Consider the following 26,525-nt stretch of genomic DNA (forward strand, 5'->3'; position numbering starts at 1 on the left):
ATCAGCCTTAGTTTAATTTTAGTTCGTATTTCTTTACTTTTGTGCTGTAGATTATCTTTGCTGTTCTTTGTATTTAATTTTGTCAATTCTTTCCATGTTAGTGATACTTGAAAGAGAGATAAGCATGGTATGTTAAGCATTATTTCTTTTACAGGACATAAGCAGGAGTTTTGATACTTTCTGTTTTATTTGTTCACAGTTTGTGCTCGTTCTTTGTAATTCTATTGGCACACCTCTGGATCCCAAATACATTGATCTTGGTAAGGAAATGTTAATATTTACTCCCTCTTTAATCAAGTCTTACTTGTAAACTAATTTTATTTATTTATTTTATTTATTTTTTTTATTTTTATTTTTTTTTTTTGCGGTATGTGGGCCTCGCGCTTTTGTGGCCTCTCCCGTTGCGGAGCACAGGCTCTGGACGCGCAGGCTCAACGGCCATGGCTCACGGGCCCAGCCGCTCCGGGCATGTGGGATCTTCCCGGACCGGGGCACGAACCCGTGTCCCCTGCATCGGCAGGCGGGCTCTCAACCCCTGCGCCACCAGGGAAGCCCTAAACTAATTTTAAAATGTAACAATGGTATTATTAATTAGAACGGTATTCTCTAAAACAAGAATGAACATACTTCCTGGTTTGCCAGGTTCAGGTTCAGTACCAGCCTATGCCTGTTGTCATGGTAAAATTATTAATAATGCCCCATTTCACTCTCAGAAGGATCCTGCTTAATACAATAACTTTTAAGTTCACTCTGTCTAAAATTCACAATAATCTCACGACTGCTATACTGCCATCATTTGCTTTAAATGGGAAATATAATTGTATGAGAATTGGTGTCCAGTGTAATGATTAGTATGTAATATACTGAAGATTATAGAAAGGATTCTGCCATGAAACCACTTTTATTATTAATAAACTGCCAAGTACCTCTCTTCCATAAAAAACACTTTAGCTGCTTGTTAAAGTGAGTTTGCCCTGTCCAGATTTTTCTGATGAAATTAGTTTATTAATAGGGACAACTTAAAAAATTCCTGACCTTTTTGTTTTCGGAAGACATTTGTTTCTTTAGATTTCCCCTTCCCTCTATCCAATAGCTATGAAACTAACCATAAAAAATTCCAAATCTTATTCTTAGTATTTTGTCAAAAATTGTTACCAAATATTTTGTTGCCAATTTCACTATAACTTCCAAAATAATGATTTTCTTTTAAAGTGTATATTAGTTTATTGGATATGGTGTTAAAAAAAATAGTAGGTTTCAAAAATTGAAAACCCATTGAATTATTTTCTGAATCTGAGGGCTAGTCTTTTTTGTTTTTAGATTTCACATTCAGCCTTAACAATTAAATGTTAAAGTGTGCCTTCTAAGTATTTTGCTAAGGTCTTTGGGTGATACAAGCAAACGTGAAGAATACTTACTGGCCTCAAAGATTTTATACTCTATGTTTAGGGTCTTGGTAACTCACTTTTAAACATTGAAACTTTTCAACTTCTTGTCTTATGTTCAGTGTTAGGTATGTTTATATGTTTCTCTCTCTCTATTTATATATGTACATAAATGTTAGTGTTCTTTGTTAATGTTAATATTCCTTAGCTTAAAATTATTATACTTATCACATGAATATCTTCTATTTATTAGAAATATAATAGTCTTAAATCTAAGGGATGAATTCTGTCAGTCTTCAGATTATATGCTTTTTCTTTTAATATCAAAAATATTAACATAATATCATAATGATGATAGGGTTAACCTCAAAGTAATTTTAATCACATGCAATCTATGTTTTAATAAAGCCAGATGTAAATCCTTTACCTTCATAAAATGGCAAATGCTTGAGGGCATGATTATTTGTATTTTTGAGTCTTGAAACTTTTTTTTTGCGGTCTTACTGGCTGAAATTTTAACAAACAGTTCTTTCACTGGTCTGCAGTAAACTCAGCCAAAAATTCAACATTTTTGCTTCACACATATCCTGTGAAATTCCTTTTTTAAGTTTCTATGCCAAATTTTCATGAGGACTGGAGGCTAAAGCAAAAAAAAGTATATAACTGATATTGTTCTAGGAAATGTGATTTGTCATCTGCTCTTCCTGAAAATCTCTAGAGAAACTTTTAAAAAGAACATTATGTATTATTACAGAACTTTAGTTTGTGAGGCTCTGTTGTACTGTACATGTAAGAGTTAGGTACCATTTTTAGGGCCTCTTCCTTTGAGCCCTCAGTATACCATTGGTGTGCTTCTATCCAGAGTACTTACTCTGCACTGTGATTATTGATTTTCTTATCTACCTTCCCTCCAAGATTTTGAGCTTCTTAAAGATCTAACTATGTTTATTCATTTCTGTATCCCCACTGCCTAACGCTGTGCTTGCCCCATAACAAATGTTTATTGAATGTATGAAAATATTTAAAATAAAATCTATTTATTTAGCAAACCATCAATAGTATATACTGTTTCAGGTACTGTACTAGGTACTGGTAGTGATAAGAAATTAACTCTGACATTTCCTGTAGAATGTCTAAACAGATAATTAAAATATAGTTAGTCTATTGAACAATGACAGTTGCTCCCCTGCTGTGTGCTAGGTTTTGTGCTAGGTGCTAGATAAGTAGATATCGTGCATAAGGATGTCAGGGACATTTTTTCTACTCAGAGAAGGTTTCATTTGAGCTGAGTTCTGAAGGATAAGTATTTCTTCAGGTAACATTTTAAGGAGAGGAAACAGCATTTGCAGAGGAATGAAGGCATGAAAAGTGCCTGAAAAGTACCAGGTGCCTGTGCTGCAGCCATTTTGTGGGGAGCATGTAGGAGCTTTCTAATGGTGGCCGGTAGCATTTGCACTAAGTCTTCTATATAGGCCAGAGAGAGGTGATTTGATGAAAACAGTTCAGTGCAATTTCAGTTTACCAGCTCTTTAAAGGGCTGAGAAATAGGTAGAAAAGTGGGGGAACATTACAGATGTAGACATTTATTTCAGGCCTCAGCATTAAAATATTACAAGCAGGTTTTACTTATATGTGAATTCCTAGATTGTCCTAAATTATTTTACATCCTTGCTTAGCTAGTAACTATTACCTATTAGTGTTACAATTTTCAGTTAATGGAAACATAATTACTTTCTTTACAATTTTTTCCCAATGATCTTTCTAGATATTTCAAATTTTTTCTTTCTGGATACTGGATAGTTGAGAAGGATATGGACTGCTTTTTTCCTGGTTATGTTTTTTTCCTAAAATATCCAGTCTGTTAAAATTTGGTCTTCTAACTTTTCCCTAGAGGCTTAGTTCTAGCAAACTAAGAACTAAACCACCTGGATGGGATAGATAATAAATAATGATCTAGCATAATTTATGTAGATAGGATTATCTACCCATATGAATTTGCCAAAATTACTGCCATGCTGATTCAAAAGAACATGTTTCATATATATTGTATTTGTTTTTTGTATTGACTAGTGAATTTATATATCGTTTTATTATAAAAAGCAAAAAATAATAGCAACCACACCTAACAGTTATTAACCCTTAATGAGGAGCAGTCTGCCATAGTGGTTAAGAGCACAGATTCTAGAACCAGATTGACTGTGTTTGTGTCCCAGCTTCTAGCGCTTTCTAGCTGTGCAACTTCAGTGAGTTATTTAACCATTCCATCCTTCAGTTTCTTCATCTGCTAAATGGGGGTAATAATAGTGCCTGCCTTATAGGGTAGGTGTGAGTTATGTATGTAATACATTAATTATATATTAATATAATTATGTATCATAACTGTATAATTATATAAAAATGCCTGACATATAATTTAAAAAATTCAATAAATACTGGCATTTAAAATTATTATTATTAAGCATTTATTCTATGCCAGGCACTGTACTATGGTTTATATTTGTTATCTCTCTTAATCCTTAAAGTAGCTCTATAAGATTGGTAGTATTATTATTATCTTCAATTTACAGTTAGCAAACAGAGGTTCAGAGAGAATAAGTAATTCATCTAAGGCCACAGAGTTAGCAAGTGCCTGTGATATAAATCCAAGAAGTCTGACTTGCTATGAACCACTCACTTTTTAATTTTGAATTAATTAGGCTGATAATAAACTTGTGATTATTTAGGATGTATCAAAAAAAAAGGAAACATGAGTATAATTTATAATTGTAGCTAAACATTGGTTAGAAATATGCTTTTATATGCTTAGGAAAAACTATTTTATTAGAAAGCAGTTAAGGTTTGTGAACTTCACATCACACTAAAGGCATAATAGTTACCAGCATCAGAGTACCTATGGTAGAATTTACTGAATATTTAGCAAATGTCTTATGATTTAGTGCAGATGGGATCAGCAAAAGCTCAGCAAAGCCTAGGCCGCCCTGTTCATTCGTCCCACTCAGGGCTCCCCCTGAATCGGGCTCTGCCACCATTCTCAGGACTGCCTTCCAACCAGCTGTTCCCTACAGGAAGGCTTCTCACTCCCTCTAGAGTTTGGTAGTGGTACACATTTTGAATAGAGAAATCTTGACAACTGTAATTAAAAAAAACTTTTTAATATGATTCAACTCTACTGAGTTATTTATTTAGCATATAAAAATTCTTGCGTTTGAATCTCGACTTGTTAATCTGTTCAGTTAACACTACACCATCAATCTAGTTTCTAATTCTTTGTTTAGTTCCTAAGTCTCTTACTGCCCTAAATGTCCTTTATTTGGACTGTGGCAAGAACTCCATAAATGGTAGCTGTTATTAACACTGTTCCTTTATTCTGACTGTATTAATGATTACTTTGTACAGTAGTTTTGAATAGAACAATATGTTTTGTACCACTTTAATTGTGAATTTAGAAATTAGCTACTAAAATGATCTTTTATGAAAGAGTTTTTTGTTTTTCTATATTTTTGTGAATGTGTGTGTTTAATTTTATATTGTTTATTTTGTTTGTGACCTTGGGCAAGTTATTTTACATCTTTAATCCTCTGTTTCTTTATCTGTAAGATGGATTTGATGAGACTACTTCATCAAAGGGTACACAGTAGGAATTTAATTAAATATTCTCTAAGAAATGGAACAGATGAAAAAAATATTTAAGAGACTATATTCCTAAATTAGAAGGAACTTTGGATAATTTCATTTTCTAAATTAATGAGGAAATATAAGACATACGAGATCAGAGGGAAGGATAAAGGCCTGAACCACGCAGTAATGGTAGTGGGGATGGGAGGAAGGAGTGGGATTTTATTTATCCATTTGGACATTTGGGCTGTTTCTATTTTTTTGACTCTTATGAATGCTGTTATGAATATTTGTGTATGAGTTTTTGTGTAGACATATGTTTTCATTTCTCTTGGGTCTATACCTAGGAGTGGAATTGCTAGGGCATGTGGTAATTCTATTGATATATTTAACATTTTGAAGAACTACCGAGCTGTTTTTCAAAGTGGATGCACCACTTTACATTCCTACCATGTCTCCACATTTTTGCAAATACTCATTATTGTCTGACTTCTTGATTCTAGCCATGCTAGTAGGTGTGAAGTGTTATCTCATTGTGATTTTGATTTGCATTTGCCTGGTGGCTAATAATGTTGAGCATCTTTTCATTTGCTTAGTAGCCATTTGTATATCTTCATTGGAAAAATGTCTGCTCAGATGCTTTGCCCAATTTTAAATTGGGCTATTTGAATTTTTATTATTGAGTTACAAGAGTTCTTTATACATTCTAGATGTAATTCCCTATCATGTATATGCTTTTCAAATACTTTCTTCCATTTGTGGATTGTTTTTTCACTTTTTTGCTGGTGTCCTTTGAAGCACAAATGTTTTGAATTTTGATGAAGTCCAGTTTATCTACTTTTTCTCTTCTTGCTTGTGGTTTTCGTGTCATATTTAAGAAATCATTGCCTAATCCAATGTCACATAGATTTACACATAAGTTTTCTTCTAAGAGTTCTATACTTATGTCTGATTCATTTTGAGTTGATATTTCTGGATGGTCCTACAAACTTCTGACTCTTCTGAGTTCTCAGACTGTTTTTAGGGTATATTGTCTATAAGACGTGAGATTGGACTCAGTGATCACTGAAGTCTTTTGCAGCACATTTTGTGGTTCTGTCTAATTGTAACCTAATTGCCTTAATGTTCTTTTTAATAGTACCATTGTTTGTTACAATGACCAAAACCCATGTGATAGCAGCTTCAAAAGAAGCATTTTATACCTGGCAGTATCGTGTGGCAAAGAAGCTCACAGCATTGGAAATTAATCAGATCACCCGGTCTCGAAAAGAAGGGAGAGAAAGGTATATCTTTTGATGAACATTTTTTAGTAGCTCAACCATATCACATTTAAATCGGACATAGGTATTTACAAATTGTCATGCTTGAGAACTGTAAATTGTTGATGATGTTGATAGGAGCCAACATTGATGGAGTACTTCTTGTGTGCCAGACACTGGGTAGTCAGCACTTGTAGTATTCCTGTTTCACAGAGAGGAAACTGAGACACACAGCATAAATTATTTGCCAGAGGTTCCCAGCTGATAAGAGGAGATGGGACACAATGCCAGGTTTATCTGGCTCTGAGCCACTTTACTCAGATTGGCCTTTCTTGTAGTACCCTATTTGTTTTAAGAAAGGGATTTGGGTCAAATTATCTCTTGAGAGACCTCCTATTCTAACCTTTGACTTTTATTTTGTGATAACTAAGTAGAAATATTGACTGTATGTACTTAATAAAAATTATTAGAAAGCAGAAACATGGTACCTCTAAATTAGTATACCTTTCTGTATTTAATACATTTCTTTAAAATTTATTTAACATTTGATCTCCTTATTATATTGGTGAAAGTACAAATATGACTTCAATTTAACAATGATAAAATTCATGATATTTTAAAGATGGAAAATGGCTTAATTTTCCTGTGATTATATTACAGCTGCGATGTCTTGAACTCCTTTTATGTATCAGGCTCTGTGCACATGTGCTTTACAAGCATCATTTTATTTATGCCTCTCAAAAATCCTGCAAAGAGGGAATTGTTAGCCTTCTTTTACAGATGAAGAATTTGAGGCTCAGAGAAGTTAAATAACTTGCCCAGGGCCTCATAGCTACTCAGTGATGTGTCTTCTCTGTTCACCTCCATTCATTTTAATGTTGTCTTCAGCAGACATTATAGAGCACCTGACAAGGTGTGGCAGGCACTGGAGATGTAGTCTTTGCCTCTAGGAAAATCACTGTCTAGTGGGAGAGACAAGGAAACTAGCAGCAATACTGTGGTGTGAATAAGTGTTACAGTAAAGGTATCCGAGAGATGGTACACCAGAAGTGGTGCATCTTCATAACACAGTAGGCAGAGGGGAGGGTTCTTTACTTCAGAAGAAGAATTGCATTAATTAGAGCTTCCCAAATACACTTAAGTTTTACCTTTATTAAGCATATCGTTAGAAGGGAAATTATGGAGAAACAACAGAGAAACTTGGTGCTTTAGAAGCTGTTCCTGACTGATGTTCATTGGGGGAGTAAGGGAAGATATCTCTTGGGTCTTTTACCGAAATTCACTGGAAATGTATGATTCAGTGTCCAAATATATTTTTGGCATAGCTCTCAGGAACACGGCACTTGCATAACTAGTAAACACATGGTAGGTAGTTTCTGCCTTTGTAAGATTGAGCTGTGTCAAGAACTCTTTAAAATAATCAGAACAGTAATATTAAATAACAGTATTCATCAGTGTCATCCAATCCTTTAATTGTTCTAGAGATGATGAAATAGTATAAACCTTACTTATACTACCATTGAAATTAAAATTTTTTTTTCAGAATTTATCATGTTGATGATACTCCTTCTGGATCAGTGGATGGTGTGCTTGATTATAGTAAAGCCATTCAAGTAGGTGATTTTATTATTGCCAGCAAATGTTAATATCCATAGGTTTGGAAATACTGTAATTTTATTTTGAGACCTGAAAAAAATTTGTTTTCAACGAATAGCATTTTATTCTAGTAATTCTTTTAAAAATTTCTATTCTAATTCAAATTTTTCTAGATCTGTTTTTTTCTTCTTTCGATTTTGAAAAAAAGTTTATGTTGACATTATCATAGACCCACAGGAAGTTGCAAAAATAGCACATAGAACCTCTTTACCCAGCTTCCCTCAGTGGTGACATCTTACATAACTATAGTGTAATATCAAAATCAGGGAATTGACATTAGTAATGATGCTGTGAACTAGACTACGACCCACTTCCTATTCAGTTTTCACTAGTTTTTACATGTAGTTTTATGTAACTTCATCACCATAAAGGAATTGCCTCGTGCTACTTCTTCATTTTCACACCCACTCTCCACCCCCATCCTTGTCCTCTGGCAATCACTCATCTGTTTCCATCTCTATAGTTTTGTCACTGTGATAATGTTTTACGAATGGAACCATATAGCATGTAATAGCATGTCATCTTTTGAGACTGGCTTAAAAAAATAATCCAGGTTGTAGCAGTGCCATGCCATTTGCCCCCTTCTTTATTTTGGCACGCGCTGGTCCTTTTGCTGAATGTTCATCTTTTACAGCTAAGATCAAGTTTTTGTCTCTCTTCCCATTTTGGTATAAGTTTATGCTCTTCCCTCTGTGCACTTATAACTCCTGTGGTTTACCTCTACTGTGATCATACTGTACTGTCATTAGGTGTTGGTTCCACTGTCTTTCCCAGTAGACTTCTGAGTAATCCCCGAGGGCAAAGATTTTATCCGAGTATCTCCAGTGCTTAGTTCAATGTCTGGCATATAGTAGGTGCTCAGTAAGTAAATGTTGGTTAAGTTAATAAATATATAGTTACAGTATTCTTCTTAGTGAATTGTATACTACCTTGTACCAGATTAGCCAGTCAATAAATATTTGTCAAAGAGTAATGCTGATTTATTTTAGGGCACAAGGGATCCAATTTGTGCCATAACTGCATCTGATAAGACATTGATTGTGGTAAGTTGTTAAAAGAAAAACTTATTCTATGAATAATAATCGTTTAACTTGTTAAAAATAGAATAAAGCAACATGTTTTGGATTTGAATATCATCTCGCGGGCACCTCAAGTTTTACTAAGTCCAACAAAAGAAATAAGAAAGTTTTAGAGATTGCCTCACAAATTGTTAATCATTTGCCAAAAATAACTTTGTGAAAACGGTAGAATCGTGGCCAGCTGGGGAGAGTTTGAGTCTGGGTTGAATGAGCCCTATAAAGGCTGGCAGATGTGGAGCAGATGGATGGTGGTAGTAGGTCTTGGAAAGTTTCCTCCTCTGTGTGGCCTGCTTTTTCATATTGGAGAAAGTGCTTGGGCTCAGCTGCTTCCATAAGAATTAGAATGAAGAGGTAGTGTGCTTGGTAGCCAGTAAAATAAAGAAGCCTGTGGCAAATTTTTGCTGAATTTTTCAAATAAAATCAATGTATCAATGTTGTTGTGCCTTTTCTTGAGCTCTGACATTTGAAAATATTAATTTTAGAAATGTTTAATATAGTAATGCTGGTAGAGTCATTAAATTCGAATTATGTAAATAAATCCTTGCGTGTGTATATTTCCAGTTCTAGTTACATTCTTTAGACATTAGCTAAGTTTATGGGGGAAAAAGCTTAAGAACATAGTATTCATTTTTCCTCACCAAATAAATTTGGTATATGTTTTAAGGCAGTTTGTCTTACAGTCAGGTCAGGTTTTCTTTTTAGATTCTTTGCTATACAGCAGGTTTTTGGTTGTGTTAGTTGTGTTTCTGACATTTACAGGAAAAGTAAAAAAACATGCAAGTCAGATCAGTCACAAAAATTGACTTAATTCCTAAATGAGAGTCTACCTATAAGAAACACTCAAATAATTTTAATACCGGCCAAAAATTTTAATGGAAAATGTATCTTCTGTGTTTAAAACTTTCCACTGTTGAAATATAAACCGCTTTTAGAACCTTGCCTTTTTCAAACTTTTAAAGCCACAGGACCCACTTTTTCAAAAACAAAATCTTATTGTGTACTTCAATATAATCTTTTAAAGCCGATACCTCCTTTTTGTACATTAAAAAATATCCGCCCTCCTCACCACTCTCTTGCCTTCCCCAGCCTTTCTGATAGGCCTCTCTGGGGAAGCATGCTGGGAGGGCAGAGCTGCTCCCATTAGGAAGGGGATAGGGAATGATGGGCTGAGTGCAGCCTTCTGCTTTTTTTCCCCATGGCTATGGCCGGAGGCACAGCAGGGTTTGAAAATCACAGCTCTCTCCTGTCTGTTCCTCTAACTGTTGATCCGTCAGCCTTAAGGCTTGCAAAGAGTTGCATAGAAACTTATGTTCTGTTTTATTTTTAAGCACATTTAAACTAATACTCATTGTATCACTGCTTTCTGATCATCTCCCTTTGCCACAAACTGGTATCACATAGATGGCTACAGGATAAAAACATAGACTTTCAGTAACAGCTGTTTCCTATGGTGATCTTATATTGATTTTTCACATATATGAAATTTAGTTCAATAAGTGCTTTATATTTTAGCCTTTAATGTACCCCGAATGTTAACCTAGACAACTGTAAATAACCCTAGGTACATCTTCCTTGTGATGTAAGACTTTGTGTATTATTAAAGAAATAGGTTTCTGACTTCTTTCTTGAATATTACATGAAAAAAAAATTAGATCGGGCTTCCCTGGTGGCGCAGTGGTTGAGAGTCCGCCTGCCGATGCAGGGGACACGGGTTCGTGCCCCGGTCTGGGAGGATCCCACATGCCGCGGAGCGGCTGGGCCCGTGAGCCATGGCCGCTGAGCCTGCGCGTCCGGAGCCTGTGCTCCGCAACGGGAGAGGCCACAACAGTGAGAGGCCCGTGTACAGCAAAAAAAAAAAAAAAAAAAAAAAAATTAGATCACCTTCAGCCACTTTAAAAAGGTTTTAATTAAATTATGAGGTAAATTTGTACTCAGAACATGATCAGGATCAGAACTGAGAATTCACTATGACACCATCACTTTGGTTTTGAAACAAATGTATGAACATATAGAGAGACCTGTAGTTGTAATTTAATATTATTATGGTAAATGTGCTTTAGTAATCAGAAATATTTTCTGTAGAGTCGTGAATCTGGCACCATTCAGAGATACAGTCTTCCTAATGTTGGTTTGATTCAAAAATACTCCCTTAATTGTCGAGCCTACCAGTTATCCTTGAATTGCAACTCCAGGTAAGTCTGAAAACTTTCCTCACGTACATGTTAGACTTAGAAGTCATCCATTGGGATTGTTGTATTTATGTAATAAATGCAAAGACTTGTGTTTGTTTTAAACTTGTCTTACAGTTCAGTGTGGTTTTACTATAGTATATTTGTATTTAAATATTATATATATTATACTGTGTCTAGATGTCTTTCTCTCATTGGGCAAAATATAGAAACTCTAGTGTAATTAAAAAAAAATTATGTACATACCAGTTGCTTTAATCCCTTTGGATACTTTTTTTCACAAGGAAGCAAAATGGAAAGCAGCCATGTCTTCTATCGAATTTATAAATGTTAGTTTAAAGCCAGTTATTTATTTAAAGCCATTTCTACCTTATTCCCGGGTTCTGATGAACTTATTTTGAAGAATGGTGATAAGTAATTATATTCATGAACGCAGATAGTACTTTTACAATTTTTTTCCCCTTCTCCAATTTCATTATTTGTAGTCGTCTTGCTATCATAGACATCTCAGGAGTTCTGACCTTCTTTGACTTGGATGCTCGGGTAACAGACAGCACAGGACAGCAAGTTATTGGCGAGTTGTTAAAATTGGAGCGAAAAGATGTCTGGGATATGAAGTGGGCCAAAGATAATCCTGATTTGTTTGCAATGATGGAGAAGACAAGAATGTATGTTTTCAGAAACTTGGATCCTGAGGTAAAAACAAGAAATGAGCATTAACAGTACATAAATAATGAGCCAAATACCAAAACCTGGACATTTCCCCTTTGTTTCTTCAAGAAGTTTGTTGGTGTTGGCTGCATGAATTCTGAAAATAAATAGAAACATTTCTGTGGAATTTAAAAATATTGGTCTTAAGTGGGATTAATATTTATCCTTTAAATATTCTCCACTTTCACTGAAAGGCACTTCCTAAGCATTTATCTATTCTTTTTAAAAGATGGAACCATGCTCACTAACTATATAGTCTTTATTTCTTTCCTTGTCAAAGTTTAAGACAAATAAAGTAGTCTTATTTACCAAAATTGCTTAAAACAACCAGACAAAAAAAATGTGGTTTTGGAATTGCCTTGCCCTTTCATTCTCTTTTGCCTGTTCTGTGCTTATTCTGTGCTTACCTTTGTCTTATGTATATTTACATGAACTTTATCACCTAGTAATCCATGTTCTTTCTCATCCTGATAATCTTATGAACAGGCAAATGTGGACTGTGATTAATAATCTGCTCTCTCTGGGGTGTCAGAAAGCTGCTTTCTCACTGATTTTAAAGTTATATTTTTATTTTCTACTTGTGGCTCACATCAGCTAATTTTTAGGCTCAGAATTTTCCTATCAGTCTGCTGTGTATCAACTGTTAGCTGTTGTGTTTGGGAATTCAAAATAATTTGAGTGGTAGCCTAATCAAAACATCATTAAGAAGCTAAATCTTTTGAACAATTTTTGAATTATCAGTGGATTTTCAATTTGGAATTTTCAATACTCCTGTTATACTCCACTAGTGGAAATAATAAGAGATGACTTGATAAATGCTTTATGTCATTAATTGATGTTTGTTTGGACCTGTAGTTTCCTTCTTGGGAAGAAATTACATGCTGGGTCCCCTGAGCTACTGAAGATCTTCTGTAATTATTTAGTGGTAAACTAAACATCTTTAATATCCTAAATTATTTTTACATTTCCCCATTTGAGCCCTACTCAGGATCTTTGGGTTGGTCAATGACCTAATGTAAATTGTTCTCAAAGGCTTTGTTAAAGCTTTTAGGAGTCTTAAGGATCTCTGTAATTTTCAGGCCCTGAGTAATGGCTCAAAGGAAGGGCATTCAGGGCTGCTGCATTTGACCTATATAAGCATGGACTTCTTTCAAGGGTTCAAAGAAAATTTGACCCTTGGTACAAAACAAGTGTGGAAATTTGACAGGTAACCACGGGATAAACTTGAGGATGGAAGTAAAATACTTTTTGAGTGTTAGGGTCCATTTTCCATCCTTGGCCCTACTTGTATTAATTCCAAAATCATATGCCTGGAGAAGTGAGAGGATTATGCCTGGCTATTCATAATGTGTGTGTAGCACACATGGTCAGTCTAGCACCAAGGGAAATCTTTGCCTGGTGGAAAGTGTTTCTTTCTTAAGTAGTTTTAAAAGAACAACCTTTTATTTATTTATTTTTGGAGTTTGTTGTCTGGCTTGGCAAGTACTTCAATTTCTATTAGATTTAGAGGTAGGTGAATTCCTTATAACATTACCATTGACTGGATTTCTTTATAAACCATGGTGTGCTGTTCATTTCATTCATGAGGACCCTGCCTGTGGTCCCTGTTTGGCTAGTTACTCTGCTAGTCACTCCTCTAGCATGTGAGGTCATACTCTTCAAAACTGGACTTACTAGAACTCCTTTAGGACATGGACATAGTATTCTGTGTTATTATTAAGGAGATAAACTGTTGTTTGATGGTTAATACTGAATACATTTTTATACGTCTGAGTGTTATTATGAATTCTAGTTTCATACCTTTCCTTAAATTGTAGACCTTTCTTCAGATTCTGTGTGAGAAAAGGGTGCCATTTGTGTGCAAAATTCTAATTCATTGATAGAGCATATTTTCCTTGAGAATTAGGAAATGAGTATTTAATGTTGATATTCCCTGCTTGATCATTTTCATCTCCAGTGACCCTCTGAAGGTACTGATTCTTCGATTTCTTTGTTGACCCATTGATTTTTTAGTTTAGTTTAGATGTTGTTTAGTTTCCATGTGTTTGTTTTATTTTCAGTTTTCTTACTATAATTGATTTCTAGTTTTATACTGTTGTGGTCAGAAAAGGTGCTTGATATCTTTTCAGTCTTTTAAAATTTATTGAGATTTGTTTTATGGCCTGGCATGTGATCTATCCTGGAGAACGTTCCATGAGCACTTGAAAAGAATGTATGTTCTGCTGTGTTTGTGTCCTGTAGATAGCTATTAAGTCCATTTGGCCTAATATGTCATTTAAGGCAACTGTTTTCTAATTGATTTTCTGGCTGGATGATCTTTCCATTGATGTAAGTAGGGAATAAAGTTCCCTAATATTATTGTATTACTGTCAATTTCTCCCTTTATGTCTGTTAATATTTGTTTTATATATTTAGGTGATCCTATGTTAGGTGCATATATGTTTATGAATGTTATATCCTCTTCTTGGATTGACCCTTTTATCATTATATAATGCCCTTCCTTGTCTTTTGTTATAGACTTTGTTTTAAAGTCTATTTTGTCTGATATGGGTATTGCTACCCCAGCTTTCTTTTAATTTTTATGCATGTAATATCTTTTTCCATCCCTTCACTTTCAGTCTGTGTGTGTCTTTAGCTCTGAAGTGAGTCTCTTGTAGGCAGCATATAGATGGGTCTTGCTTTTTTTTATCCATTCAGCCACACTGTGTCTTTCGATTAGAGCATTTAGTCCATTTACAGTTAAAGTGATTATTGATAGATATGTACAGTACTTATTGCCATTTTGTTACTTGTTTTCTGGTTGATTTTGTAGTTCTTCTCTGTTCTTTACTTCTTCTTTTAGTCTCTTTCCTTTTGGTCTGATGATCTTCTTTAGTGTTATATTTGGGTTCCTGTCTCTTTGTTTTTGTGTATCTATTGTAGGTTTTTGGTTTGTGGCTGCCATGAAGTTCATATATACGACATTTCTATATCTATATCTATATTTATATGTCCATATATCTATTTGTTTTAAACTGATAGTCATTTAAGTTCAATTGCACTTTCAAAAGGTCTACATTTTTTCACCCCCCCCCCACGTTTTATGTTTTGGATGTTTTACATATTTTTGTATATCCCTTAACTGTTTATTGTAGTTATAGTTGATTTTACAATGTTTTGTTTTTTAACCTTCATACTAGCTTTTTAAAGTGATTGATCCACTGCCTATACTATATATTTGCCTTTACCGGTGAGTTTTTTTTTCCCTTCCTATATTTTCTTATTTCTTGGTGATTTTCACTTTCTGTCTTCCAGGTCGCTCATGCATACTTCTATATCATCTAATCTGTTGTTGATTCCTTCTCCTGTAGTTTCCATTTCAGTTATTGCATTCTTCAGTTCTGATTGGTTCTTTTTCATATTTTCTAATTCTTTGTTGAAGTTCTCACTGTCTTCCTCTATTCTTTTCCCACGTTCCGTGAGCACTCTTAAGACCATTGTTTTGAACTCTTTTATCAGGTAAATTACTTATTTCTGTTTCATGAGGGTTTTTCCCTGGGATTTTATGTTGTTCTTTCATTTGGAACATATTCCTCTATCTTCTCATTTTGTTTTACTTCTCTTTTTGTCTCTATGAAGTTAGGTGAAACAATTACCTATCCCATCCTTTAAGGTGTGTCCTTATGTGAGAACATCTGTATGCAGTCTGTGTGTGCCCAGTGGCTTTGGTGGCAGAGCTGGTTCTGAAGTGAGTGTAGGTCGGGACTTTTTCTAGGGTGTGCTAGGGCCCTTGCCTTGGGGGGATGGGCTGGAGCTGGGGAGGGGAGTAGGGGGCTAGAACTGGAACCCAGCACAGGTGGGGGCTTCTCCCGGGGCTTTCTGGGGCTGCTGCCTTGGCAGAAGGTGGGGCTGGAGCCGGAAGGGCTACAGCCAGGGCCCAGTGCATGCTGCGTCTTCTCCCGTGGTGCAGTGGTGGTTGCCACCTCTGTGAGGGGTGCTAGAGCTGCAGCCCAGTGCAGGCTGGGAGACTGTGCTGGTGCAGTCTTGGCAGGCAGGTCAGGGTTCCAGGCACTTTTCAATCTGCTGCCTCTGCAAGCAAGACTGTGCTTGCACCCTTTAAGAGCAGAGTCTCAGTTTCTTACAGCCCTCTGGTAAGCCCCACTGGTTTTAAAAATCAGCCAAGGGAGCTTGTCTTCCCAGTGCTGGACCCCAGGGCTGGGATGCTCAGTGTGGGGTGTGAACCCCTTGCTCCTTAGGGAAGATCCCCATGCTTGTGATAAGCCCTTCCGTCTCTAGGTTGCCTGCTAGGGGTGTGGGTCTCGGCTAGATCACTTCCCCTCCCCTCCTACCAGACTCGGTGTGTTTTTCCTTTCTGCAGCCTTGGTTGTAGAAGAGCCATTCTGCTAGTCTTCAAGTCATCCTCACAGAGAGCTGTTCTATATGTAGGTGTAGTTTTGGTGTGTTTGTGGGAGGAATTGAGCTCAGGGTCTCCCTGTGCCATCTTGGTGCTGCCCGATCTCTCTCCTTATCCTTCTGTTTCTCCTTTTCTCTTTGTTTTTGGTATTATTTTTTATCCACAGATCATCTTTTTTTTTTTTTTTTTTTTGTGGTACGCGGGCCTCTCACTGTTGTGGCCTCTCCCGTTGCGGAGCACAGGCTCCGGATGCGCAGGCTCAGCAGCCATGGCTCACGGGCCCAGCTGCTCCGCGGCATATGGGATCCTCCCAGACCGGGGCACGAACCCGTATCCCCTGCATCGGCAGGCGGACTCTCAACCACTGCGCCACCAGGGAGGCCCCACAGATCATCTTTTATGACTTTATCTTTTGACCCTCTTGCTTTGTTAAATTATCTAGCTAAAAATAAAAAATTTTCTAGTGATTAACCTTTTTATAAGGGTACACTTAGTTTACATGTAATACCAAAATAAAGTATATGAAAGACCCCTATAATTTATAAGAAATATTTTGTTACATGTGCTTTTTTTGTGAATTAAATTTTATTCTGATTTTTTCTGTTCATAAAAGCATACTGTTTGCCTATATGTAATATAATTTTTTTGAGGAAATTTAGGGATTTTATAAAATTTTCTCATATAATTTTAGTCAATTTCTACTTTTTAAAGAAAGTATACATTTAAAAACCCAATAAACACATATAATGTGCCTACAAGAGCCTCATTATTAAACTTAGGCATATTAAATGCAAACTAAATATGATTCAATATTTACTTCTTATTTTCATCTTTTTAGTGCCTTCCCATGATAATAATTTTTGTAGTTTCTATTATATATGAAGCACTAACTTTCAGAGTTATAAATATGATATATTATTTCATTTGGATTTAGCTTACTTTCTATTTCACTATGACATCACACACACATTTCAAAAAATTGCATTCTGGAGTTATGTTCATTATCAGACAACGTTATCCTATTTTTTTTACAGTGTTCTTGGAGGTATTAAGTATATTGGGAGTGTATTTCTTTTACTAGGGATTTAGGACAACTACTTTTCATTATAATATGCATTTACCATACTTTATTTCTACAAGCCTGTATAACACTAGGACAAGAAACAGACATATAGCAGGCTCATGTGTTTCCATGTTGACAAATTAAATCTTCTTATGTAGGAAATGAATCTATCAAGGATGCCCTCTGGCTAGTGTTACAGAGGACATACTTTTCAGTATGGTATGGGACTTTGATATATGTGCTTAGATACAAATATAGTGTTTGTCAATTTCATTAAGAATTAAGTTTAATGTTGCATGGAATGAATAAGAATTATCAAACTGTATAAACCATTTTTGGATTAATTCATAAAATTTGAACTGATACTGAATCCTATTAGTGAATTAATACTGATTATGTTAAGGTGTGATAATAGTAATGTGGCCATGTAAGAGAACATCCTTATGTTTTAGAGATATGAAATAGGAGTGAAATGTCAAGTCTAAATTTACTTTACTTAGCCAAAAAATTGCCTGAAGCATATTTCTAAAATGTTAATAATTATTTAGATGATGTGTATATGGGTGTTAATGACATTCTCTCTCCTTTTTTGTTGTTTTGAAAATTTTGATAATAAAAGTTAAAATCATGATATGGTAAAGAAGGAAAATTTTGTACAGTTAAACATAACATTTGTTTTTGTCTTTAAAGGAACCCATTCAGACTTCTGGATATATTTGTAATTTTGAGGATTTAGAAATTAAATCTGTTCTTTTGGATGAGATATTAAAGGTAATTCTTATTAAAAAACAATTATATTTCTGTTGCTGGCTTGACTGGGATTCATTTTTGTACCAGGCAGTGTAGTGTCCTGGTTAGGAGTATGCACTGAGGAGTTCCAGCCCTGCTCTGTCACTTATACAACCTTTAGACAGGTTCCTTCATCTTTTAAAGTTTCATTTTTCCTTTCCTGTTTATGAGCCTGTTTTTACCCTATAAAATGTGGATAGTAATAGTACCTGTCTTACAGGATTGTTATTTTATAAGATAATGAGTGAAAAACAGCACAGTGCTACGACCAAGAGCTCATAAATGGTAGTTAGTTGTTTTCATTATTTTTATATTAATAACAGAGATACTGAAGAAATATTTGATAATTTTCTTTAGTCTTTCGCTTGTTCTAGGACATTTGAGTAACTTTTTTATTTGGAGGTCCACTGTTCTCCTATTTTATTTTTCAGGTTTTATAAAATAATCTATTTCTAATTCCAGATAATTTTTGAATCCCTACTTTGGCCTTCATTGAACGTTCTTTGAAAATTTTTAACTTTAAGAATGTATTGAAAGTTTACCTTCCTTTTATCCAAAATATTTATTTTTCTATGTACTACATATGTTTTTTGGAATTGGAATAGTGGATTTTAAATTTCCAGAAGTTAGTTGCATTTTGTAACATGTTTTCATATTTTGGTTTGACATGTAAATTGCAGCTCTTTTATTGGGAACCAGGTGTTTTCTGTGTCATGACCACCCTGCCGCAGCCGGAATGGCCCCCACCCAAAATTTGGTTTGCGCGTAAAGAGTGATGACACCACAGATACACCGAAAGGGTGTAAAACGGTCTTACACACTTAATGAGCTTTTCGGGGAGAAAGGATAGGCTTCCCAGGCTGCTCCAAAATTGGTTTGAGAGCGGGGAAAGGAGACTGGCTTGGGTTTTTTGGGCAGTTAGAGGGTGGGCCTAGGGGGAGGGTTCCCATGGGTAGGTAGAGATATGTGTGGTTTGAAACTCCTGCGTCACCAAAGGATGGAACACTTATGCTTTCTTATCATCTTGTCCAGATGTGAGGCAGAAGGGGAAGGGAGCGGGGGAGGCTTAAAAGCTACCAGCAGTCAAAGTCGAAAAGAAAGGCCTGAAGTTCTGTTACAATCGAGGTCTCGTAATGATTAACGTTAGATAAACATCAGAACATTATTCTGTATAGCTGTAACCAGTTTGTGGAAAGATAGATATGCTAGATTAGATAAATAAACAGAAGTAATTTTATAAAAATGACATCACTGTACAATCTACTTGTTTAGTGTTTAATTTTTTTTTTTTTTTTTTGCGGTACGCGGGCCTCTCACTGTTGTGGCCTCTCCCGTTGCGGAGCACAGGCTCCGGACGCACAGGCCCAGCGGCCATGGCTCACGGGCCCAGCCGCTCCGCGGCATATGGGATCCTCCCGGACCGGGGCACGAACCCGTGTCCCCTGCATCGGCAGGCAGACTCTCAACCACTGCGCCACCAGGGAGGCCCTAGTGTTTAATCTGAATTCAATAATGTGACAGTGAATCTGAAGGAATTGTAGGACATTAATTTTTTTTCACCACGAATGATACAGTTTTTCTGGGTTAAGAAAAAAACTGAAGAACTAAGAGGTCATTGCTTTTCAACTACATCTTAATTTTTAATAGTATTGATTGTCCATTCTAAAAGATGGTGTTTTTACATTTTCTCCCTCTTTCTCTCTTCTTTTTGTTAGGCATATTGTTATTTTTATGTTGTCAAGATTTAGAACATTTACATTTTGTTTTGTAACCCTAATTTTCCACATGTGTAGTCTTATATTTAAATGAAAGCTATTACCAGTCTTTTTCTACATTTTCTCTGTACATGAGTTCTTAATTTTGATTAATCTTTTAGTTGGCTGGATTTCATCATTATAATTTTTGTCAAGAAAGGTTCATAGTTGCTGATTGCCTTAAATTCTGGAATGCTTAAAAATGCCTGTGATGTGTTGCTCTGATGTTTATATTGACTTTTATGAAGAATTTTTTAAAACACATATTTAAACTGGTTAGATGTACTTTAAAATTCTTGATACACATTTTATGCATATCTAATACTAGGATAAAGAAAGTCAGAAAGAGAAAGACAAATACTGTACGCTAACACATATATATGGAATCTAAGAAAAAAAATGTCATGAAGAACCTAGGGGTAAGATGGGAATAAAGACACAGACCTACTGGAGAATGGACTTGAGGACACGGGGAGGGGGAAGGGTAAGCTGTGACAAAGTGAGAGAGTGGCATGGACATATAGACACTACCAAAAGTAAAATAGATAGCTAGTGGGAAGCAGCCACATAGCACAGGGAGATCAGCTCGGTGCTTTGTGACCACCTAGAGGGGTGGGATAGGGAGGGTGGGAGGGAGGGAGATGCAAGAGGGAGGAGATATGGGGATATATGTATATGTATAGCTGATTCACTTTGTTATAAAGCAGAAACTAACACACCATTGTAAAGCAATTATACTCCAATAAAGATGTTAAAAAAAAAAAAAGCATAACTACAGTACTGTTGCCTGGTTTACTGGCAGGCATTGTTAAACTGTGAGGGAAAACCAGGTTCTGTGTGACAATTTTGTCATCCGTCTGACTTACTACATGCAAAGCCGTAAAGAAAAGAATATTGTCATACCTTAGTTCCCTCTGAGGTCTTGTTGACCCAGGAAATATTTAGCTGAACTGTGGATTCCTTCAAGCATACAGTTTTAAGAAACAACATGAGCGTTGTACACCGAAAACTAATACAGTATTACATGCCAATTATATTTCAATAAAATAGGAAAAAGAAATAACATGAGAAATTTCTTGGAGGACTAGAGAAGAAGGAGTGCAGAAGGAAAAGGACAGGAATTAACGTTCACTAAAGTTCCTTTGTATGAGATGTTTGTTTGTGATTACAGCTGTACCTGGTAGACATTACACAGACCTCATTTTTAGGTGAGGAAGGCTCTTAGTGGCTGAAAATGATTTACCCAAAATTCATCTGTTCGTTGACTCAGCAAATATTTATTGAGAGCCAGTAAGACAGTTCCTGGCTTCAAGTAGAGGAGTTGGGGAGATAGACAAGAACTTCAGCAACTGGAGGAGGGGCCTGGGTGCTGTGGTTCAGTCAGTAGGTGTACCTCTTCAAAGGTCTGAAGCAAGAGAGCATTGGGTCAGTTCTGAAACTGTGAATAAGGAGAATAACAGGGCTAGGCATTGTGCTCCGTGTTTGATATGTGTGATCTCACTTAATCCTCCCAATGCTAGGAAGTAAGTTTGATTACTATTCCATTTTTTCAGAGGAAGAATCTGAGGCTTGGAGAAACAAGCTGATTTGCCAGTGATACCCGGTTAGCAGTAGGCAAAAGCATGGTTTGACTCCAAGCTTTCTGGCTTCAACGCTGGTGTGTGTAACTGTAGTGCTGGCAGAAATGAGGCTGGGGAGAGGTAATGGGGTAGGGGGCCCAGGTCATAAGTGACCTCGTATGCCTTGCTGTGGAGTTTGCACTTGATCCTGGAGTCGGTGGCGGAGTAATACAGGAGAATGACATGATTAGGTTTGTATTTGGGGAAGATGGCCCTGGCTTCCTGGGTGGGTAGGGAGTGGGGTAGGGCAGGTTCTAGAAAGAGCTGCCACATAACCAGCAAGGGATGGAGTTAGGATTTGAGCTAAGGACTGTTTGAGTCCAAACCTTATGCTCTTTCCATCCTACTCTGTACGGTAGTTCCCTAAGAACTTTTCAGTTTCTAGATACAGGGGTTCAGTTGCAGGGTGGGGAAGGGGTATGTGTGGCTCAGTTAACCTTTTCAGAGAACTCTGGTCCATGGGAGCCATTACTCTTTTACACAAGGGGGCTCTAATTTTCTCGTATGCTTCACTTTTTTGTTACTTAGAATATGTAGAATATCGGTGAGTTCCTTATAACTGTTTGTTTTCTTTCTCTGGCTGTTAGCTAGTTCTTTGCTGCAAGACTGGCCTTTAAATTTTTTTTTCTTTGTCAGGCTGCTAAATTATAAAAGGAAAGTAGTGATGAAAGCCAGCCCTTTTTCTTTCTTTTTTTTTTTTTTTAAATTTGTCTGCTGCCCAACAGCATGTGGACAGCACTTAAATTCTATTTAACATTTTACTATACTTGCTGTGTCCTATTTCTGTCCATCTCTCTATCTGCCCATTAATCAGTCATTTTTTAATATATTTCAGTTAGTACATATATACCTTAGCATGCATATCATTAATTAAAGTTCACTAATTCAAGTTCAGTATTTGCTTATAGCTTTCTTTCACTTGAAATAAAATTTGCATACAATGAAATGCACAGATCTTAAGTGTACCAGTCAGTGAGTTATGACAAATGCATACAGTTGTGCAATTCAAACCCCTGTCAAGATACAGAACATTACTATCATGCTAGAAAGTTCCCTCATGCCTCTTCCCAGTAAATCTGTCCATACTCACCCTCAGAGCTACTGCTATTTATAATTGTTTTTTTCAATAATAGAAAAAGAGTAGATTAAGGAGTGAGGGGTAGAGACCCTGCACATGCTGTTTTCTGCTCCAGTGGAGGCTGGTGGCACTTGGGACGGGAAGAGAGTAGCTCCTGGGGAAAGACATTTTGAGCCGAGGGAGACAAGGCTGCATGATTGTAAGGGACCCCTTTGACGACTGTCCCCTTTTCCCCTGATTGCCTCAGGAGGGACTTCACTTGTGGACTGTGGGTGTTTTCCAGATAATTCAAAAGACCCACACATGGCAATTTCTCTTTTTCCCAGTTTTGCTCATAATATGATGCAGTTGTTTATTTGTTTGCTGTTTTTACTGTAAAAAAATACTCTAAAGGCAACTATTTGAATTTCTTTCTTTTCATCTTTACTTTTAGAATCCAGAATATCCAAACAAGGATTGTATCATTAACTTTGAGATTCGGTCCCTGAGAGATAGCCGAGCACTGATTGAGAAGGTTGGAATTGAGGATGCATCTCAATTCATAGAGGATAATCCACACCCCCGACTTTGGTATTTAAAAATAAATAAATAAAACCTCTCAAATTTTCAGGTGTAAAGTCTCAGCTCTGTCGTCCCCTGCTCTCATACGAGGCTCCTGATGGGAACAGACTTCTGTTCTTATTCTTCTTTTTAAAATATAGAAATTTATTTTAGATTCGGAAGTATTCAACATAAGCATAATATTATATGAAACGTATAAATGTGTTAAAATAATCACTTTCCACCATGTTTCACTAGAAACAATAGGTGTAATAATTGAATTCTGAGTCAAGACTTGTTTATCCATAATTCACCATTGGCTTTTCTGTTTCTCTTTTTAATAAAGGCGCCTACTGGCTGAAGCAGCTCTTCAGAAACTGGATTTGCACACTGCAGAGCAAGCGTTTGTGCGTTGCAAAGATTACCAAGGCATTAAGTTTGTGAAGCGCCTGGGTAACCTGCAGAGTGAGTCCATGAAGCAGGCGGAAGTGGCTGCCTACTTTGGCAGGTTCGAAGAGGCTGAAAGGATATATCTCGATATGGACAGAAGGTAAGTGATAAAGGTGCAGGCATCTGGGCTACTTCCAGAATTTGTGATTTTTTTTTTCCCACAAATGAGGATTGTAAAATAGACTAAATGTATCATACCATCCCTTTCAGAAAATAATTTCAGTTTGGATTACAACGTAGATAGTCTACATGACCTTCATTAATTTATGCTTTGTAATTTGGGGGCAGCTCTCTTCTCTGTTTTTATGTAATATTAATGACTGGCTATGGGAGACTTTTCACTTGGTAGGAAAAAAATTCATATGACTGCAGAGATTGGAGGCTTTATCATTTATTACACCACTCATTATTTGGGTTCTCTTTTTTGGTTTAGGCCATTATTTAATTTTCAGTTGTCAAGGAGCATGAAATAAAAATCAAAGGTATTTAGGGATTGAGTTTTATTCTTTATATTTCATTTTTATTTATATAAAATACCGTATGAACTTCATTTCAGCTGTGAACATTATACCTAATTTTTATGATTTTTACTTTCAGGAGGTTGCTAATACAACTCAAGCCCTGAAAAGAAATATAAAACCAAACATGTAAACATGAAATAAGTCTGATTATGTCTTAAGAAATTGATGAAAAGAAGTGATTATTATTTAAGTCATTATTTTGCCAAGTAAATTGAAAGTCTAGGAAAATAAGAGGCAGGAAATTGTTTTCCTCTTTCCTTTTGCAGGTTCTCTCCATTGCCTCTTACCTGGTGAAGCTAAATTTCTAAAATGTTTGGAGTTACCTTATCTGTCTCTTCATTGTTGTGTATTCTCAGTACCCTAGAATTGAACCTAGCACATAGTAGGGGCTTGATAGATACTTGGTGAATGAATGAATGAGTGAATGTCATTTTTTGTAGAGATCTGGCTATTGGCCTCCGGCTGAAGTTGGGAGATTGGTTTCGAGTACTCCAGCTCCTGAAAACTGGATCTGGTGATGCGGATGACAGTCTCCTTGAACAAGCCCACAATGCCATCGGAGACTACTTTGCTGATCGGCAAAAGTGGTAAGTAACCTATCTGGACCCCCTCATCCGTTCATTTGGCACTTAAAATTGTAACTGCCTGAGTACTTCCCTATGAAATAGTGCTAGGGAAATGAAGACCATCCTTCCAGATCCCAAAATTCACATAGCTCTGGCTTCACATTGAGGAGCAAGAGATCCTTCAAGCTGTCAGGTAAGCACCGTAAGACTTTGGAGTTTCAAAACCCAGAAGACTTGTACTGTAGTTCCAGGTAGCTTTCTACTGTTTGAGACCACAGTTTATATTTTCTTTTGTTATTATAGATTATTTTCAGAAATCATTGACTTTTATTCTTAAGTTATTTTGATCAGTATGCTTATTTGTTTATGTCACTGTTTGGAAATACAACTGTATATCAGATTAAAACATATTTCTTAAGAACATTCAAAGAATGTTGTAACTAAAATATGCTATGCAGTCTTTAGTTTAGTTTTGTTTTTCGTTCCATTTATATGCTTCAAAGACATGCTGTAACTAAAGATGATTAGAATAATACTAGTGCTGGCATTCTAATGAAAGAACATTTTTAGTAAAAGTGCTTATTTATGAGGAGATTCATGTTAGTTTTAAAAGGTTTTTTTTTTCTTTCCATAGGTTAAATGCTGTACAATATTATGTACAAGGCCGGAACCAGGAACGCTTAGCTGAGTGTTATTATATGTTAGAGGATTATGAGGGGTTGGAGAATCTTGCCAATTCACTTCCAGAAAACCACAAGTTGCTTCCAGTAGGTATTATAAATGTCAGTTTTTGGAGTTGTTAGGTTACTTTATAAGGTTTTTATGTCATAGTCTGGAAATGTCCTCTGCAATACAGAAAATTAAAAATTAACTAAAACTTTACAGTTTCTTAGGCATGGAATGATGCTTTAGTTATTAAAACAATTTACCAGTATTACCGAATGATTGAAACTGGAGAGAAAGAAATCAGTCATATTCCTACTATTTTAACATGATCACAGTCTTGTGTAGGCTTGTCAGTTTTGTAAACTTGCTTTAAAAAATTAGCTGAACATGTGAAATATTTACAGATGAAATGACATGTTGTCAGAGATTCGCTTCAAAATGATTTGAGGTGGGTCTGGGGAGTAGCGTGTGCATATGTATGTTTGAAATTTGCTATAAGAAAAGATAGCTTCAACTTTTATTAGGTTCACAATAAACTTTTATTAGGTTATATTAGCAATAAAAGTCAAGATAGCTTGACTTTTATTAGGTTATATTAACAATAAAGGATTTAATGTTGAAAAAAAGAGAAACTAAAAGCAGAGTTCTCTATAACTTTGTTCTAAATTTTCTTTTTAAGGCTCTATAAATTAATTGTTGAATAATGTAAGTGAGCTTGTATTTTATTTGTTTTATCAGAAAGGTAAATCACTGAGTTGTACAAGACCTGGAGAAGTAGTAGCTCTCAACTGCAGGGTCTGGACGTATATCAGTTGTGGGTTCTGCTACAAAATTTTGTCAGTTACTTAATAGATGAGTATAGAATTCTGTTAATTCAGTTTTTTCTCTGTTGTGAATCAGAGCAATTATCCCTGTAATAATGGCATTTTTACACACCCTTATTCTCAATCTTATATATTTACTTGACTAGGAAAACTGAAATTACTTACAACCCTGGGATTAGGGACTGTGTATCTGACATTATACTGTCATCTGTTAGGTGTGTCTGATGACACAGAAAAAAAATGTTGCTGTACGGTATCCAGAGCAGTAATATTACTGATTAAGTACTAAGTAATTATAGCTATAATAATTAAATATTTAAAATAATTAAAAATTTTCAGTAGTACTGCAAATTTTAAATCAAATTTTG

At 35.9% G+C, this 26,525-nt stretch overlaps 1 protein-coding gene across 2 annotated transcripts in view; it reads left to right on the forward strand.

The window, feature by feature from the left end:
• WDR35 (WD repeat domain 35) overlaps positions 1 to 26,525 on the forward strand; it is a gene marked incomplete at both ends in the record, with an annotated part of 60,519 nt that overhangs the window by 24,763 nt on the left and 9,231 nt on the right. For both annotated transcript variants that reach the window (XM_079721533.1, XM_079721534.1), the window contains 11 exons: positions 200 to 260; positions 6,139 to 6,283; positions 7,803 to 7,872; positions 8,905 to 8,958; positions 11,077 to 11,186; positions 11,669 to 11,879; positions 18,041 to 18,121; positions 23,024 to 23,160; positions 23,477 to 23,680; positions 24,542 to 24,688; positions 25,302 to 25,434. In XM_079721533.1, the coding sequence (XP_079577659.1) occupies positions 200 to 260; positions 6,139 to 6,283; positions 7,803 to 7,872; positions 8,905 to 8,958; positions 11,077 to 11,186; positions 11,669 to 11,879; positions 18,041 to 18,121; positions 23,024 to 23,160; positions 23,477 to 23,680; positions 24,542 to 24,688; positions 25,302 to 25,434 (1,353 nt within the window). The remainder of the gene's footprint in view (positions 1 to 199; positions 261 to 6,138; positions 6,284 to 7,802; positions 7,873 to 8,904; positions 8,959 to 11,076; positions 11,187 to 11,668; positions 11,880 to 18,040; positions 18,122 to 23,023; positions 23,161 to 23,476; positions 23,681 to 24,541; positions 24,689 to 25,301; positions 25,435 to 26,525) is intronic.

This window comes from Hyperoodon ampullatus (assembly GCF_949752795.1).
Source record: "Hyperoodon ampullatus genome assembly, chromosome: 15".
NCBI classification, from domain to species: domain Eukaryota; kingdom Metazoa; phylum Chordata; class Mammalia; order Artiodactyla; family Ziphiidae; genus Hyperoodon; species Hyperoodon ampullatus.